The sequence below is a fragment of the Cylas formicarius genome, unplaced genomic scaffold (genome assembly GCF_029955315.1).
Source record: "Cylas formicarius isolate icCylForm1 unplaced genomic scaffold, icCylForm1.1 PGA_scaffold_7__23_contigs__length_41026272, whole genome shotgun sequence".
Classification (NCBI taxonomy): Eukaryota; Metazoa; Arthropoda; class Insecta; order Coleoptera; family Brentidae; genus Cylas; species Cylas formicarius.
The window spans coordinates 35,291,340-35,309,064 of NW_026844352.1; the positions used below are offsets into that span (position 1 = coordinate 35,291,340).

General features: G+C 38.6%; 3 protein-coding genes across 8 annotated transcripts; all 3 read left to right on the top strand.

The window, feature by feature from the left end:
• Positions 1-519: 519 nt before the first annotated feature.
• Positions 520-7,784, top strand: LOC132705544 (eukaryotic translation initiation factor 5). Of its 6 annotated transcripts, none has more exons than XM_060676187.1 (7): positions 520-736; positions 878-990; positions 4,618-4,708; positions 4,777-4,968; positions 5,395-5,677; positions 5,995-7,014; positions 7,478-7,784. In XM_060676187.1, exons 5-7 carry the CDS (start codon positions 5,468-5,470, stop codon positions 7,598-7,600), a joined length of 1,353 nt encoding a protein of 450 aa, XP_060532170.1. In that variant the 5' UTR covers positions 520-736; positions 878-990; positions 4,618-4,708; positions 4,777-4,968; positions 5,395-5,467; the 3' UTR covers positions 7,601-7,784. The 6 variants fall into 6 exon arrangements, with proteins under 6 accessions (XP_060532170.1, XP_060532173.1, XP_060532171.1 ...); XM_060676190.1 differs by having other exon boundaries at positions 4,801-4,968; XM_060676188.1 differs by lacking the exons at positions 520-736; positions 878-990 and adding an exon at positions 1,045-1,678.
• Positions 7,785-10,284: 2,500 nt separating this feature from the next.
• Positions 10,285-14,299, top strand: LOC132705518 (protein Smaug homolog 2). Its single transcript, XM_060676129.1, has 4 exons — positions 10,285-11,010; positions 11,073-11,700; positions 11,752-11,950; positions 13,481-14,299. Exons 1-4 carry the CDS (start codon positions 10,513-10,515, stop codon positions 13,815-13,817), a joined length of 1,662 nt encoding a protein of 553 aa, XP_060532112.1. The 5' UTR covers positions 10,285-10,512; the 3' UTR covers positions 13,818-14,299.
• Positions 14,300-14,951: 652 nt separating this feature from the next.
• LOC132705516 (odorant receptor 30a-like) lies at positions 14,952-17,708 on the top strand. The gene is made up of 7 exons (XM_060676128.1): positions 14,952-15,000; positions 15,054-15,611; positions 15,729-15,970; positions 16,511-16,610; positions 16,671-16,775; positions 16,830-16,985; positions 17,162-17,708. Exons 1-7 carry the CDS (start codon positions 14,998-15,000, stop codon positions 17,213-17,215), a joined length of 1,218 nt encoding a protein of 405 aa, XP_060532111.1. The 5' UTR covers positions 14,952-14,997; the 3' UTR covers positions 17,216-17,708.
• The last annotated feature ends 17 nt before the right edge of the window (positions 17,709-17,725 follow it).

Genomic DNA, 17,725 nt, shown 5'->3' on the forward strand with positions numbered 1-17,725 from the left:
TCCGAACCGAAAGTAACGTACCATTAAATTGTAAAACTAAATCGTAAAATTTTGTATTATTGACTGTTTTATTAGCAACAATAAACAACAATCTGTAAACACGGAAGCAAATTAGATCGTTTTTTCTCTTAAAAGTAAATAGGCTCCACTTCAAATATGATCTACGACGTTTTGAGTTCATAATAGTTTTTTAAAAAATGAGTGAATTATTGAAATTAAGACCCTTATTAACATGTGTCCCCGTTCCTTTCTAAAACCGTGGCAACATTGATCTATCGGTGCTGCCCTCTCATCAGACTTTTAGCACTGTTGACACAATTCGCATATCTTTCCTGAAATTTCCGAAACCATTAACATCAATTACCAATTTAAAACCAACGTAAAACTTGTTAACGATGTGCTGATTCAAAAAATGTACTTATTTACAATTGATCTTTGTGATATTATAAAAACTCAATTGTTTGAATAAATTACTAAACAATCTGTACACATAATTCTTAAAAATTTGAAGTTCAAAACTAACGGCAACGTTGGAAGTGTGTCGTATATGGCGACGATTTGATTTATCACATTTTTCGTGTAGAACGTGAAAAATTCGTTTGGTTTTCGATTTTGTGTTTCAGTTAAGCGTTTTACTTGGGAAGAAAAAATTTGTCGCTTATATTGTGGAGTGCTGATTTATTTTGTCCCACTTGCTGTGAAGTAAACGTTTGAATCCGAGCTGTAGTCCAACGAGGTAAGGAAATATCGTGTTACGTGGTGTCGAATTTTTTCGCAAACATGTGGATCGGTGGTTAGTTTCTTAGATCTAGTTGATGGCGGTTTGCAACGAATCGTATTTTTCGACGTTAATAATATTACGTTTATTTTTTTATAGGAGGAGGATTTTCATCGAAACGTGGGACAAGAATTTCTGTATCATTTCGTTGGTCCAGAGTTGTTCGTCCGATTGGGCGCTACCCTTTTATATGACTTTAGTAAAACACAAGGGTAAGTCAGTTGATCGACATTGCATTGCATTTAAACATATTGCTTTTTTGCAATATCGCGGAACAAAGTTGAAGGTCTTTGCGCATGCTCATGATGTTTGCGCAAATTTATGATGCCTAGCTAACAAATAATGCGTTAATGATTAGGAGCCGTAATTTAACTTTCTGGTAATTTAATGTTATCTCAACAATTGGATGATAGGGGTAGCAGTGGAGACAAAAATAAAAAAAATCGCACCACTCGATAGAGCGCCTTCTAAATAGCAAAGACAAAAATAAAGACGGCAACAATGTATCGATTTAAGGATTTTGCTGCGTTTTTGGTTTCTTTAATTCGCTAAAAATCCCGATGCCTTAGATTTGGATTTTAGTTTACTTTTCATTTATTCATTTTTTCTCCTCGTCTGGGCGGTTGGTATTAATAGAAAAACTGGAGACATTAGGCAACGCTGCGATACCTTGTCCTTCCCTCCCCTCCAACTCGCCACCCGCGAGATTTCGCTTTGCCCCCGCGAGATCGATAAACGTCGTCGTATTTGCCGGTCGGCTGCCACGACGTCCGTATCTTCAGCTCACCCCTCCTTCCGCCGTTCGGAAAATTTCAGCAACCATTGCAGACCCAGCGACAAAAAATTTCGAGGGGCGCCACATGCGCCCCCGTCGGTTCCAGGACTGCGCCCGCAATCACGGTACGTACCAAATCGACCACCCGCCCTGCAGTTTTGTCCCCCCTCAGTTTTGTCTGTCGGGCTTCTTGCGATCGATCGCGAATGTCTGGTGGGCCAGCTGGACGTATTTTCGGCCCTTTTGTTTTTAAAATTGTCGTCGAGGGGGAAGTAATCAGAATGAACGGAAAACCGAGGAGCGTTGCGTCTGTAGAAATAACCGACGACCGCATTTCCAATGGAAAAGAATCCTCGTTAACATTTCCGCTTATTCGGCGTCGATAATTGTTTCCGAAAAACGTTTTTTGAGGTGCATGATACTAAAATAAAAGTCTGCAAAAGTCAAATTTTAACAGGTTGATTTCGTTAGTTGCCATTTAATAGAGGGATATTTTAAAATTAGATTATAAAATAAAAGAACAATTTTCAAGTTTTTCAAAGTTTTGTTTAAAATAATTTTTGGTCTCATAGTTTTTTGTCTTGGCCATTGGTTACTATTAAGCATTAAAATGCAAGATGTAAAACATATGTCGCGATGAGCTTTTAACAATGGCAGAACGTTTATAAGAAAGATTACCCACGCTGTAAGCCGAAAATCTACTGAAACTACCTGAAGTTTAGGAACGCCGAGTGTATTAAAATATGTATGTATGTATGCATTTTTCCAACAAAATGTGATGCCGGCTTTATGTTGACAGGATCGATGTTAGACTGAGCAACGGAGATGTCAGGGAATTTAAATTAACTCTAAATTACTCGGGAAAAATTTATCAAGTTATGCAGGTCGAGTCGTTGTATCAGGAATTTTTTCTTTATTGGTTCGCATGGTGTCGGTCTTTTTTTCGAAATTTGTTCGTACGAGGTGCAAACTCAAAATAGCAAACTGTTTTAGTTCATCGGATAGCGCATATAGCTACTAGTTACATAATGGTCTTGCCTATGCCTATAATAGAGGAACTTATGAAGCAACTATGAAAAAAAAATGCCTTTGCGGCATTCAATAACCAACATGACGGCTGATGACTGTTAGTAAGTTTGGATGCGGCATGTTTACGGCAGTATTTTCTCAAAATATGCTTATATCTCGTTAAAAGTTCTGGGAAAACGAGTTAAGTGCGTGGAAAATTACAAAGAAAATGGCGCAGAGGTTAATGGATAAAATTGCGCGGAAAGTCATAACCATCGTTATGAAAATATCAATGCCGGCTGCGGCGCATCAATTTTGACCGTAGTAGGGCCACTATATTATCTAATACCTATATGAGTGAGCGTTTTGAAATTCGGCGAGATTTTGACGGGCCATGCCATTTTTGACATTTCCGAGATTGCGTCCAAATTTTTAGTGTTTCAACAGGACTCCCTCAATGGACCCGAAACAAAATCGCGATAGTAAAAATAACGAACGACAAAAACATCGCGATTGGATGCCGCGGGTACGTACCTTTCGGGAATGTTTGTTTTTTTTTGTTTTTGGATAGTGATTTTTTAATTAAAAGTAATCTATGAACTTGATGTTTTTGTCTTGTCAGTTGCCAGTCAAGAATTTTTTTTATTGAAATCGCTCGGCCAATATCCCGTTCGCAGTCGTAATACACCCATTGCGGTGAGTACTTGTGTAATTAATTATTCAAACTGGAACAGCTTAATTTTTCCTCTTCGCCTCGTGGAAGAACAATAATTAACAATAGTTTCGCTCTCACGATTACCGAGTTTGTTTATAGATAAGATTACTGGTGTACAGTCACTATCACCATGTGTTTAATATTCATTTACTGCATTTTCAGAAATTTCTCCAAAATTTCATGTTACTGAAATTCTCACCCATAACTTTTAAAAAACGAAAAAAAAATGTTTTAAAATCGTTTTTATACTGCAGAAGGACAAAGAGTTGTTGATTCTGTGAGTAATGTTTTTGATATTAAAATAGGAATTTCTTTTTTTTCCGTAAGTTATGTTAATGTAATCCGCTAACGCCCCACACACTTCGTTTTCATATATTCTTCTTTGACAATGTTAATATTAATACCCTTTGTGTCGAATCATATAACAATAACTGTTTCTATTCTGGTCCTATTCTATTCTACTACAACAGAAGTGGCATACGAAGTTATTGATGCAAAATCTTTTTTAGGTGAGGTTTTAAAAATTCGATGATTTTCATTTTCAGTTGCTTTATGTTAAGTGTAGGGTGTCGTTTAAGATGCGGATTGTCAATTTAAAAAATTACACTAGAAAGACATTAAGTTATTAGTATTAGTATTAGTATCAGTATTATTTGCAGTAGTAAGGGTTATAAATATCATAGTGGTAACTAGATTAATATTATTAACTCCAATGGTATCCCGGATGGTACCTTAACAATTTTCGTTATTTATATTTGAGAAAAAATAAATGTCGCGAGTGCATGTCTTTGTGCATCCATCGCTACAAATTTCCAAAGAAACTTCCAGCGGGCTACTGTAATACTATTTAAAATAGTCTGGATTCCTCCTGTGGCGGTTGTCGATAAATCGAACTTGCTGACGTTTCGCCAATCATCCTGTTGGGTTCTTCAGCACTTAAATGAAACTGTCTCGCATTCTACTCTGCATCCGCCCATACACTGTTTAAGTGCGGCAAATTCAATTTGATTTTCAGCGATTATTTTTTTCCATGAGAATTATTTAAACTTGGCGAATGATTTTATTATGACATTCCGTTAAAATCGAAAGGAAAAAAAAAGTAAAAGTGTGTACGCTTCGAGATATCTTTAAAAAGGATTATGTTGTGATACAGTGTCGTACGTATCCGCCACGTAGGAGATTTTTTTTTCATTTATAAGCGATTATGACGTCAGTCAAGTCATCAACGTCATTCCAAAAACTCGCACTGAAAAAAGTGTTTAGGATGGCATTTTGAGCTGTCTGCGCGAAATTGGTAACGAAACCAACGAAATTTTGTTACTTTCGTTTTTGATGTTTCAGAGAAATCACTAACCAAAAGTATAGTTGGGAGTTTAGGGCCCGAGCCAGCGAGGTGTATGACTTCGCAGCGTCGAACGCCCACCTCTTATAGGTAAACCCCCGCCAACCCCACCCCTTCGCCCGTTTACCACGTCCGTTTGACGCGTCTGTCGGTTTTAGGACAACAAAATTTTTATCCAATAGGCATCGGAAACTGCAGCCATTCAGAGAAACGTGACTTGATCCCGTCGAGGCCGGACCGTTGCTTTTTGTCCCCCCGTCAGTCGGTAAAACGTCGACCATTTCGTCAACCACCACCACCACCACCTTCGTATAATCATAATAATAATCGAACAGGTTCCGTTTCGTTAGGTAAGCGTCGTAGCGAAACGTAAAAAAAAGGGAGTTACCGATTCTATGCTAAAAGTGGCAGCCCCATTCTTGACCACCAGAAAAATCAATATTTTGTGAAGAGCTAAGACAAGTGTTGGTTAGTTAGTTGAATATATATAAAATACATACTTTTTGAAAGTAAAATATTTAAATTATAGCGAATTAACAGGCATTCTACCATCTACCATCAAAAAAGCAATTTTTTTCGAAATAAATATGACGTCAAATCAAAAAACGAGAGGCAACAGATTATGATATATGGTGTAGTTAAAATTTTCCTCATTATACGCCCTGTCGCTGCAGAGAGGGTTTCACCGCTTGGGCTGGGTCGGTTAGTCTCTTTTTGTCCCGGTGTCTCCCGTTAAGCACGAGGCGTCAAGTTCGCAGCCTTCCTCTCACTTTCAGGTTGTGTAGTTTTTATCGGCAACTAGAGCCGTTTTTCCTCTTCTCTACCCCCATCCATACGCTTGTAAAAAAAATGAGCGTAAACGTCAACCGTAGCGTTAGCGATGTGTTCTACCGGTACAAGATGCCGCGGCTCATGGCCAAAGTCGAGGGCAAGGGCAACGGCATCAAAACCGTCATCGTCAACATGGCGGAGGTGGCCAAAGCGCTGGGCAGGCCGCCGACCTACCCCACCAAGTACTTCGGTTGCGAGCTCGGCGCCCAGACCCAGTTCGATTTCAAGGTAAGGATGCGAGTTTTGGGCGGGGCACAACGTCCTATGTTGCCAGTAAGACACTAGTGCTATAATATTGCATAGTATTGCAATATATTTCCTCATTGAGTGTTGAGGTTGCCTACAGTTTTGATGTCGTTATATTTTTTTATAATTACTTATGCTCATTACGATCGACGGTATGTTTGCCTAAAAAAAAAACAAGTGGCACACCTACAGCATACACCGCCCGCCGGTGGGCGTGTCTCGCGTCGGCCCCCGCCCACCGATCGTTCTAGAACGTTTCGTTTCGATCGGCGTGGACCGTTTGTCACGTTTTCCCTCAGAATGAACGTTTCATCGTGAATGGATCCCACGACGCCGGCAAACTTCAAGACCTGCTCGACGGTTTCATCAGGAAATTCGTGCTGTGTCCCGAGTGCGAGAACCCCGAGACCGAGCTGATCGTCAGCACGAAAAAGAACACGATATCGCAGGGTTGCAAGGCGTGCGGCCACCACGGTCTCCTCGTCAGCAATCATAAGCTGATGACGTTCATCCTAAAGAACCCGCCGAATTTGAACCCGGCGACGCAGGGCTCGTCGCTGACCGAAGGCAAGCGGTCGAAACGTAGCAAGAAGGCGAACGGCGACGGCCAGGATCAGGATCAGTCTGTGGGCGACGTGAACGACTCGTCGGTCGATACTTCCGTCACCGAGAGATCGTCCGCCGATAACGGGATCGGCGCTAGCGAAGACGATGACACCGAGTGGGCGGTCGACGTGTCCGAGGAAGCGGTTCGCGCCCGTATGCAAGATCTCACCGACGGCGCGAAATCGATGACAATCACCGACGACCTGGAGAAAACGGAAAAGGAACGCATGGATATATTTTACGCGATGGTGAAGGCGAAACGGGACGCGAACCTGCTCGAACGTCCCGAAGACCAGAAAGAGCTGCTGTCGGAGGCGGAACGGCTCGAAGTGAAGACGAAAGCGCCGCTCGTCCTGATGGAGCTCCTGTTCGATCAGAACGCGTTGCAGCAAGCGCGCCGATTCCGTCTGCTGCTGCTGCGTTTCACCTTAAATGATAAACGCGCGCAACGCTACCTTATGGGCGGGCTGGAACAGGTGGTCGCACTCCATCGCGACGTGCTCATGCCACGGGTGCCCGCCCTTCTCAAGGTGCTCTATGACCTGGACGTGTTGCAGGAGGCAGCCATACTCGAGTGGGACGAAAAGGTGTCGCGGAAGTACGTGTCAAAGGAAGTGAGCCAGGAAATCCACGATAAGGCCGCGCCGTTCGTCAAATGGCTGAAGGAGGCGGACGAGGAGTCGTCCGAGTCGGAGGAAGAGAGCGACGACGAGGTGAGTGTGAGACGTTTGCGGTACCTTGCGTTATGTTAATAATAAAATTCTTTTATTAGTCAATAAGAAAAAATTACAAAAAAATGAGTATATTGCAAGACTCAATTTAAAGGAAAAACTAAATAATATATATAAGGCATAATTACACAAATTATTGGTTCTGTTAGGGTTTATTTGGGTAGCGATCCTTCTGGCGAACATTCTAATATGCTCAATAATCCTAACCCATTTTGTCAACATTATGTTGCCTATTCTTCTTGGCCATCCTTGGTTCAAACCTCGCTATTCCAAAAACGATGGAACCATAAAAGAGGACGGCACACTCATAACGAGCTTGTTTTATTTTTTGAGGGTAATGGAAACACTTTGTTTGGAATTTGGAATTAATATCTTTGGTGTTGTTTTTTTTTTTGTCACGACAAAAGAGAATTATGTGATCGATAAGGGGGCGCGCGGTTTTCAGGTGGAAATCGAGTACAATGACCGGGTGCAGGTGACACCGCTGAAACCGGCGCCGGCGGCGGCCAAGAAACCGGCCAAGGCCGAGGACGAGGGCGAGGACGATGTGGACATCGATGCCATTTAGTAAATTCCGGATGTCTTTTTTTTCGTTTCTTCAATTTTTCTTTATTACGCATAAAATGTGTTTTATTATATTGATTAGGCTAGGTAGGTTGGTATTGTTTCTCGGCACGGGGATCGGGCCGCGGTCCTCGGGGGGGTTTCAATTTTATTATTGTTTCAATGTCAAATAAATCGTTTAAAATGCACAGGCCTCTGTGGTTTTATTTGCTGAACTGTTGCCATGTAAAAATTGCGAATAGAACCGTTTTTCTCTTCATCGTTCGACGGCAGTGGGTTTAACAATGTAAAGGGGTTACAAGTGGTTACTAGTGGAGATTGGAAGAATACCTCTGCAAATCTCAAAACTGATATTGGAAAAAAATTAAAATTAACGCTTCAAGTTAGTACCTAAAAGCGTTGGAGCATTTCTATATTTTTTACCATTTCTGTAGCACAGTTATAACAGCAAAAGATTTACCTGCGAATAACGATTGCGTGATTGGACTTAGCATGCATTAGCCTTTATATTGAGATTTTAAGCGTTTTAATTTTAATATTATAAATATTAGCATATCTTTGGTTCTGAAGAATATTTTTTAACTCCCGCTACATTTCAGTGAGTAATAATTATTAAAAAATAAATAAAATGTTTTCATTCACTACCTAAGTCAATATTTCAATAAAATTCGGTTAATATATATGGTTCATTAAATTTTAGAGATTCAGTTATATCATGTGTTGAATGAAAGTTATTTTTGTATATATAAATTAATTTTAAGCATTAACATTTATAGACACTAGTTGCTGTGTTAGCCATTATAAGTTGGATATTTTAAAAGAAAGTGTGAGCGAGAAAACGTATACCTAATGAAAATGTTTAATTATCTTAAAACAAACTGCCTGAGCAACTCCACGTTTTGAAATGCTCCATTTCTAAATTAAATTTAATTCTCGCCAAAAATAATACATTATGTATATGTATGTAGGTCTATCTGTTCTCTATGTTATGATCAAACTTTAGACAATGCCCAAAAAATACAACCAACGCGTTCTGCTCACTAACAAATTCCCAATTTGGTTTGGTGAGAGTTTTGTTAATTTCCAAAATAGTCTATTAATCCTATTAATCAAAAGTCAACTTTAAGGTTTGGTTAGACTTTTATTCATTTTAAAGATATATTCTGCTCCACACAATATGATAAGTAATGTGGTGTGACATTTTTTCTTATTTTTAGGAGCACCAACCAATAAGTTGACTAGATAAGTTGAATATCTATGTTCTACCATAAAATGTTGTTTTACGGTTCCACCTGTATGTTGTTTCCTCCATCCTATATAGACTGAAGTACTGATTTTATTCTAATGTTGTTGAAGTTCTGAATAAATTTTTCTGATGCATCTAAAATTTGAGGATCTTTCATATCTTCAAATAATCTTTCAAAAACTATAATTTAAAATATTTTACAAAAATGATTTTGTTTTTTCTAGATCAGTGTTTGGTACAACTGTTCTATAATCCACACTATGTTTTAGCAACAATTTTATCATTTCAGCTCCATCTTCTGTCAAATACTCCTTTTTAAATTTGAGAATACTGATCACCACACACATTACATGTTGCTCTTGAAAGTCATACTTTAATATGTGGAGAATGACTCTTTACAAATAACTCCAATATTTTTTCTTGTTTCTTTAGTATGTCTGAAATCTCAAAGCATCTGTACAGTCTAGCAAAAGATTGTGATTATGTCTTATTATTTCACAAGGATGAGTTTTTAATAAAACATCTACATAATATCTGTAGTGTTAGGCACATATAACATAATTTAGAAAAGTAAAAAGTTAATCTTTCCATGTTACACTTTTCTTAAAAATGCCAGACAGTTTGGCATGTTTTGATGATGGTTTATGGTGATGGAAAACTTGCCCTGGTATTATGATGACTGATAATTTTTCTAAAAAAATAGCTACCTCCAAAAAAATAAATACTACGTAAATTATTAACAAATCTTCTAGCCCCTTAAAAACAAGCTTTGATTGACTACATCTAAAAGTCCTTAAAATCCTAAAATTAATTTATTTTGGTTTTCAAAATCTTGAAGCCAAATTTCAGCACTGATTGTTGTACTAAATTTTTGTGCCTGGTCATCTGTTTCCATATATTCCATTATATTTTTAAATGCACAAAAGCGAATTTTTCGGGAGTTCACCGTTGATCTGACATTGGTAATAGACAGATTACTGTCGCACTTCGAAATAAAGGATAGTGAATTTAGTCATCGTTTAATCCTGCGAAAAAAAAATTTTCTTCATTATATGTAATTAATTTGATATTTTTTGTTACATTTCGTAAAATTTGCTAAAACATCCCCAACAAACGTCAGTTATCAATCTATTACCTCCAATAACCAAGCTCATAGATGCGGTAAGTAAGTGTTTTCGTTTTATAGTTTATGACGTTATTTAACTTACCCTATTACTCGTCATCGTGAAAACGTCGATGATTGAAATTCAGTTCCCACTAGAATCAATGGTAACTCGCAAAAAATTCTTTAAAATACGGCATCTCAAGCCAATTCACAAGTATTGCACGCATTGCGGGAAAGAAAATTCCGACCACAGACCCAAAATTTTACAACGTGACAATGTGACAAAGGGCCGCGAATGTAAAAAGAAGATGAAAATAAATTTAGTGTCAATGTCACCTGCATGCAAGTTTTTGATTTCTGCTCGATAAATCGCAGCTTATAATTATTATGCCTTTATGTTCGGCGTATGCAATACATTTAGATATATTTCCATAAACGGACGAGTGGCGCGCGCGCAAACGACGAAAAGCTCGAACCGTTGATAATGACAAAAACCGCAGTCACGCAAAAACTGTAGTTTTTTTCCGAACGCCCGTTGCATTTCGCGGTTTCGTCCAATTTAAAAATGGAGTTTGGCCAAACGCGAGACTTTTCCGAATTTTGCGAGCAGTTGAACGAGGTACGCGTAAAATTCCAAAAGTGGGACAGCTGTGAGAAAACAGTGGCGCTCTTTTATCTGATGGTCGGTTTGCCGTTTTCCAACGCGCGTTTTTTACAAAATGCGCTCGATCAGCTTGTGAAGTCGATTTCGAGTCCGGAAACTCAAATACTCGAGAGGCACGCCAACGATTGCAACGTGATATCGAGTTTTTTAAAGGAAAACCCGCAAATGGCGCTATGCTTGTTGCTCAATCATTTGCCGATGCTCAAGCCCGGCAACCGGGAAGCGGCTAGGTGTTACTTGAACACGATTAGACGAATATTGACCGAATTCATCGCTCCACCGTTTAAAAAAATTTATAATGAGTGCGTTGAAATCATGTCTTACGTGTACATTCATCCCGCGTTCGATAAGGAGGACAAGACGTCGTTCAAACATCTTTTAAAACAAGTTCTAAACAAGGTAAAATATAGTAACTCACCCGTCAAGCAAACAATTTTAGCTAGCAGTTGTAACTTATTTAGGTCAGCCCAGAAAACTTCATACATTCGCCAGTGAACGAATCGAGCGATGAATGCGTCAGCCCGAATCCGGAATTTTACACAACCGATAAGCGACGATGTAACAGTCTCACTCCTGCTATGATTTATGGCCTCGAGGCAGACAACTGGTCGTCGCAGGAGAATTTGACACCAGCAATTGCCAAACCCAGAAGTTATTCCTTGTCCTGCGACAAAACTACGACCGAGTCTGGATCTGGTATCCAACTGAGCAGTTCGGAAACGAAACTCCAAGAAATTATGCTCAAAAACAGTCAGCCGTTAATGAAGAGCATACTGTCATGGTTGAAATCTTTGCGGTTGCATAAATATAGCTGGATATTTCACAACCTGACCACGCATCAGATGCTCAACCTCTCTGAGGATTATTTAATAGAAGTGGGGGTCACCAAAGGTGCGCGTCAGAAACTCTTGCTCAGCTTGCAACGTCTAACGGAAAGAAGTGCAGTTCTGGCAGAGCTAGAAGTGGACATTCGGAATGGGGGAGACATCTACGACACTCTAAAGAAACTTAAGGTCATCCTTCAGAGTCCTCTGCAGCTATCGTTGGGCGAAGATCTACCCTCGCAGTTCGTCAGGGTGATGGGGAAGGGTAAAGGACTCGGATGAGTTATCCAAATGACTGATTCGGTGGGTTTTTCAGTTTGCAGTCAGCTCTTGATGCTCAGGCAGCCAAGTGATGAAAGTTTAGTCCTTTTCAATACATTATGTGAAAAGGCCGATAACGTGGACAGTTTTACTACGGAACAACGACGTAAATTGAACATGTGGAAGGAACAATTGGATACCGGAAATGTTTTGCCTTTGTGCGCCCAGCGGCAGGGATGTTACAGGAACCTCAGGTTAGTAGCCCTGAAGATTATTATTACTACTAATATTATTATGCTATTAGGCAGTAGGCGGCAAAGCACACACACATACACTACATAAACAAGTCACATATTGACACTGCATTCACTGCCTATTTACAAAATTATCAAGTCTATTTTTAAAGTTTTTCACAATATCATCTAATAAATTGTTCCACTCATTTACACAGTTCACATTTTTAGTGAATGGCCCTTTAGGTTATTGCCATTTCAATGAAAAAAAGTCAAAGGACTTTGTAGCATTCAATTAAGTCCCCCGTCTTCTCCTTTCTTCCAAAGTGGTTAGGCGAAGACATTTTAATCGATCTTCAAATGGGAGGTTCCAGAAAGATGGTGGGATTTTTGTTGCTCGCCCTATTCGAAGTATGAAGCGGGACCATGAAGCACATGAAGATTCTTGAGACATCTCTGTGAAGGCACTTTGCATCAGATAGATTAAGGTGTTGGCATGTTTACTACCTTTGTAACCTGGCCTTCCCATTTTAGGATCTCAGATATTAAAACACCTAGGTTTATCTCTTCACCTACGGATCTTAAGTCAGTACCATTTGTACCATAGTCAATTGAAAATTGTTATAATCTATATGAAGAGTAGCCAGTGTACCTTGTCCATATTTCCAATTCAGCTAAATCTTCAACTAAGTCCCCATGTTGTAAAGTTGGGTCTCCAAAAATCTTAGTATTGTCAGCATACATACTAATGCTGCACATCATGTTCTCAGCAAGGTCAGAGATATAACAGGGATCCCAGCACTGATCCCTGAGGCACTCCACTCAAACCTCAAAATCTGAAGAAAGCCATTTATCCTCACTACATGAAAGGTAGTCCTTATTCCATCCCAGTAGTTTACCTTTTATACCATAGTGCTGTAGTTTGTAAGCAAGTCTTGCCAGGGGGACTGTGTCAAAAGCTCTTTAAAAATCCAGGTATATTATATCTACTGGATATCCCTTATCCTGGGCCCGAGTCCACAGTTCCAAATTGACACTTAAGTTTGAAGTAACAGATCTTCAAGGTAGATGATCGAAATTCATCTTTAAAAATGTATAGGTTGTTCCATCGCTATTGTTCTTACATTTTCCCTGCAGCAGGTATTTATTAATATTCTAATCTATTTCAATGTATTTAATAATGTTTCTAGAAGAACTCTGGCATTTACATTACTTTCCATTTTCCGCAAAGCACACACCACAAAAAATTGTAACGAAGACACTAATAATGCTTTATTGCTTAGCAGCGCCACCAAAAACCTGAACATATTGTTAAATGTCCAATGGTTTAATGTCTAAAACCGGAATTCCTTTTTATAAACAATATTTTATTCTCTTTTCTTGTGTTATGGAATCTAGCCAAACTGCCCGAGGTTTTCAAACACAAGTAGCGGAAATAAACTCTTTGTCCAAATGCAGTAATGCAATAAAAGATTTTCTTTCTGTTTGTCTTTCCTATTCTCGATTTATGTTTTTTTAGCCGGTAGTTAATATTCAAGCATTCTATTCTAGGATCGTTAAAACCAAATATCCGGCGGCTCCTAGTCCTCAAAAAATCACTTTTGAGCAGTCGTCTTACGCCCCCAAGAGCTCTTCATATCCGAACGTCGATACGAACCAAACTGTCATAGCTCATAGACACTCGGTTGACAGTGTTACTCTAAAAAATCAACTGTCACGCGTGAGGCCCGAACTGGACTCTTGCTCGTATTTTAGCAACAGTTTCCACAAAACGAGCGGCTTGGGGCCGAGTAAGAAACACGAATCTATCAACAAAACGAGTTTCGATATAGAAAGCAGTTTAGAATCGTTGTGTTTGCAGATGATGGAGCACGCCCTTGGACCATAGTTTAGCGAAACGTTTTAAAATATTATATTGACGACTTTAGTTTGCAGAAGGCTAAAAAGCGAGTAAAAATTTTCATTGGTTTTAATGTTTTTTATCATTTCTCTTTGCGGTAAAAAAATTATTGCCTGCTGGGACGGCAACCGAAAGAGCTGTACATATTCAAAGTATTTTATATTACTTATTCATATTGTATCTTCGAAATGAAAAGAGTATGTTTTATATTACTACTGCTGGCAGAGAAATGTTTTTGTTACAGAACTCATATTTATATCGTAGTCACATATTTTTCTAAGACTGTTATTTTTTTTTTTTTTTTGAGTACTTGTGTTCAATGTGGTATATTGTTGTAGACCAACATGCAAATGTAATTGTTACGAAAGATTTGTTAGATTTTAAGCGAAATCGCGTGTTTGTGATTCATATTTGTGTGATACTGATGTGGCCTAAGAAGGCTCAAAACAAAAGACTGATATGCTAATAGATTTGACTATAAATTAAAACTGGTTTTATTTGCCGAACTCTGGTTTATCTGCTCTTGAATTTACATTTCTTTACCATTACAATACAAACATTTATTTCTAGAAATCTGAGAGGAGCTCTCGGTTAAAAATTACAGAAAAACTGGGGGTATTTGTTTAAAAATTTTCAAGAAGTTTCCGGTAACGCTGAGAACTCAGCATTAATATAAGAATGTTTAATGTTAGATATAAAAAAATCAAAGACATTAAACCAATTAATAATAATCACTTGCCTGTCGAAATAATTAACTGCCCGTGTTCTGGTGAGTGGCATAGGAGTCGAGTAAAGATAGATGGTGTAAAATAGGAGGATCTGCAAAAAAATCGAACATAATCGTCAGAAAATTTTCGAGGCATTAGGCAATTATGGTTTCGAATTTCATTAACAAACACAAACTTCGTCGATTTAAAGTTTAATTGGCCAGTTTGTATAATTAGTTTCTTTGGCCGGATGAAAACGAAAATCTGAATATTTATTACCCGATAATTCGTCTTGAAAACAAAACCAATCCACAAACATGTCATTATAGTTTTGAAACTCCTGCACTTTTTTAGAAATAAAAGGCCAATCAAAAAGTTTTCCAAGAAAAATTTAGAAAAATGAGACATAGTTTGTCGACAGTTCAATTTATAGAGACGTTGTTTCCATGTGCACCTGATAGATGGTACAAAAGACGCTGGGTGTGACTTTCGTAGCCTATTACGCATTTGTTTTTAGATGTTCCCAGAAAACCAAATATTCAAAGTAGCTATGTACTTCTCCAGCACGGCTGGAATATGGCCGCTGATATTCGAGAAACACCCGACTTTAAAATTGTGTTACATGACGTATCACATGATCTTGCGTTCCGAGTTTTTCGTGTTTATTTTGCGGGCCTATTTTCAATTGGTGTGTCTAATCGGGGAAGATGATTTAAACGTCCAAGAAATCTTCGGCAATTTGTGTATCACCCTTATTTATACAGTCGCCATTTTACGACTCCGAGCCTTGAATAGACCCGCCGTCGTAGAACTGTTTAACCATGTCATCGCTGAGGAAAACAACATTCTTTCGCATAACGATGCGATCGTCGTTGCGTTGTATAAGAAGGCCGTGCGCAAAGCTCACATTCTGAATAAGCTTTTCTTGTTTAACGGATGGTTGATAACCTTATTCTATTTCATACACCCCTTGCTGACCGAGGATCGGGTGATCGTTGTGAACAACGCAACGACTTACATTAAACTGTTGCCCTTGTCCACCTGGTGGCCTTTCGATGCGCAAAAACACTATACGGTAAGCAACTATAATAATCAGGTATCTTCGAAATCAAGGCGTATGTGCCGGGAACTATTTTGTGTCACGTGCGCTCAACTAACCAATTCTTTTATCTTTGGTACTTAATTGTTTCAGGTCGCTTACGTGTGGAACGTGATAGATGGCATCGTGGGCAGTCAATTTGTAACTAACACTGATATTCTGACATTCACGTTAATTATTTACGCGTCGGGACGAATTGAAATCCTGGGCCAAAAATTCAAAAACTTTTCGGTTTACGTAAAGCGATTGCGGTACGAGGGGCGTGTCTTTTGTGCCGAGAAAGCTGCGGAAACGGCGTTAAAAACTTTAATATTCGAACATCTTCAAATTATAAGGTAAAATTGTAACAATTTCGAACTTACTAAGACACGTTACGATACGGATCTGATCCTCGATTTATTTTCGTTAAAATTTCGAGAAGGCGTTAAATGTTTGACCCCAATCCAATTTGCCGGCAAGTATTTGGTTACTTTTCGTTAGTTTCTGTTACTGAACTAAGCATAACAGAAATAAACCAAAACCAACCAAATACTTTCCGACAAATAGAGGAAATAGAGCCGACATTCTAATTCAGAAGCAATAATGCTACATCCAAACGGAAACCTGTCGAATTGACGAACTGGTTGCAAGAATTGAAAATTTGGTTTATTTCCAGCTGTAGCTTCCTGGAATGGATGTTATGAAAACTGATCATTTTAGTAGTTTAGTTAGTCTCTTGAAATTTTCGTCATTATAGTTTTACAATAAATTTTTATATTAGTAAAGTTTTTTCCAAAAATTTATATTCTTTAAAAAGTAAATTAACGGATGAATCATTTAAAGCATTAACCGCCATTAACCATACTTAATATAAGTACTTGGTAATTGCTCGTTAGGTACATAGACATCTTTAACGAAGCGATGAAGTACATTATGCTATTCGATTTCCTCCAATGTTCCATCCAAATGGCCACGATTATTTTACAACTGCTGGTGGTAAGTCTTTGTCCGCTAGACGTATACTTAGCCGAGCAAGAGCTACAATTGACTTCTTAGATGGAAATCACTTTCGTAAACGTTATAATCGTCGGGCAGTTCTTCCTCACGATGATCATACGTCTGGTAATTTACTACTACAACGCCAATGAAATAATTCACCTGGTGAGTTAGAAACATTCCAATCTAAGTTCGACGGAAAATTCTTTTCCGTTCAAGAGTCAGAACTGGGCGGTCGATATATGGTGGAGCGACTGGTACGACCAGACCATAAACATTCAACGTATGATGGCGGTCATGATACTACGCGTCCAAAAACCACTCAAGCTTCTGATCGGTCCTTTCAGCGCTATGTCGTTAGAAACTTTTATTGCGGTAAAACGTTTCGTCGATTATAGATTGCCAAATTAAGAGACGAATTCTCATTTCGACACGGTTCACTTTCATCCCGTATCTAATATAATAACTCGCAATTATGAGAATTCGATAATAAAAACGCTCCATTAGAACGGTTTCACTTTTATATGACCGTTAATTAAAGTTCGTTTCAGATTCTGAAGGCGACGTATTCTTACATGATGCTGTTTAACAACACCAGCGGCTAAAAGGTTAATATACCGTCGTCGTCATTGTGATTCACGTGTAATTGGATCGAGAACTAACTCAACTGTCTTATTTTTACCATTTCATTAATTGCTTAGTACACAAGGATACGAAAACATGCACGCACTATCCCGCTCTTTTGGTGGCAATATGGAGGGGATGAAAGAGGTGGCAATAATTTTTTTGGAAATTCCGCACAGCAAAACCGTCACAAACAAGTGTGGTTCTCGAAATTACTCTTCGAGACAGTAAAAAATCAGTAAAATTTACTGATTTTGATTGTGAGTGTCAAAATAAGTAGCATTCGGCGTCGAAATCTCTTATCAACCATTTATCTCAGAAACCAATATGACTGCATGCATGCAGAACAGCATGGCGTAAATATAAAGCTCGTTTTTGGTCAATGCTATCGAAAACAATTATAAATTTAATTTCATTTATTCGCTTTTAGATAATTTTATCACTTATAATATGTCGTAAATCCTTGAAATCATTAGTTGATTAATGCAATA

Coding starts and splice junctions, on each gene's coding strand:
- LOC132705544 (XM_060676187.1), top strand. CDS start 5,468: ATGAGCGTAAACGTCAACCGTAGCGTTAGCGATGTGTTCTACCGGTAC. Junction 5,678..5,994: donor AGACCCAGTTCGATTTCAAG/GTAAGGATGCGA, acceptor GTTTTCCCTCAG/AATGAACGTTTCATCGTGAA. Junction 7,015..7,477: donor AGGAAGAGAGCGACGACGAG/GTGAGTGTGAGA, acceptor CGCGGTTTTCAG/GTGGAAATCGAGTACAATGA.
- LOC132705518 (XM_060676129.1), top strand. CDS start 10,513: ATGGAGTTTGGCCAAACGCGAGACTTTTCCGAATTTTGCGAGCAGTTG. Junction 11,011..11,072: donor TAAAACAAGTTCTAAACAAG/GTAAAATATAGT, acceptor TAACTTATTTAG/GTCAGCCCAGAAAACTTCAT. Junction 11,701..11,751: donor CGTCAGGGTGATGGGGAAGG/GTAAAGGACTCG, acceptor TGGGTTTTTCAG/TTTGCAGTCAGCTCTTGATG.
- LOC132705516 (XM_060676128.1), top strand. Junction 16,776..16,829: donor CCAATGAAATAATTCACCTG/GTGAGTTAGAAA, acceptor TTTCCGTTCAAG/AGTCAGAACTGGGCGGTCGA. Junction 16,986..17,161: donor CGTTAGAAACTTTTATTGCG/GTAAAACGTTTC, acceptor AGTTCGTTTCAG/ATTCTGAAGGCGACGTATTC.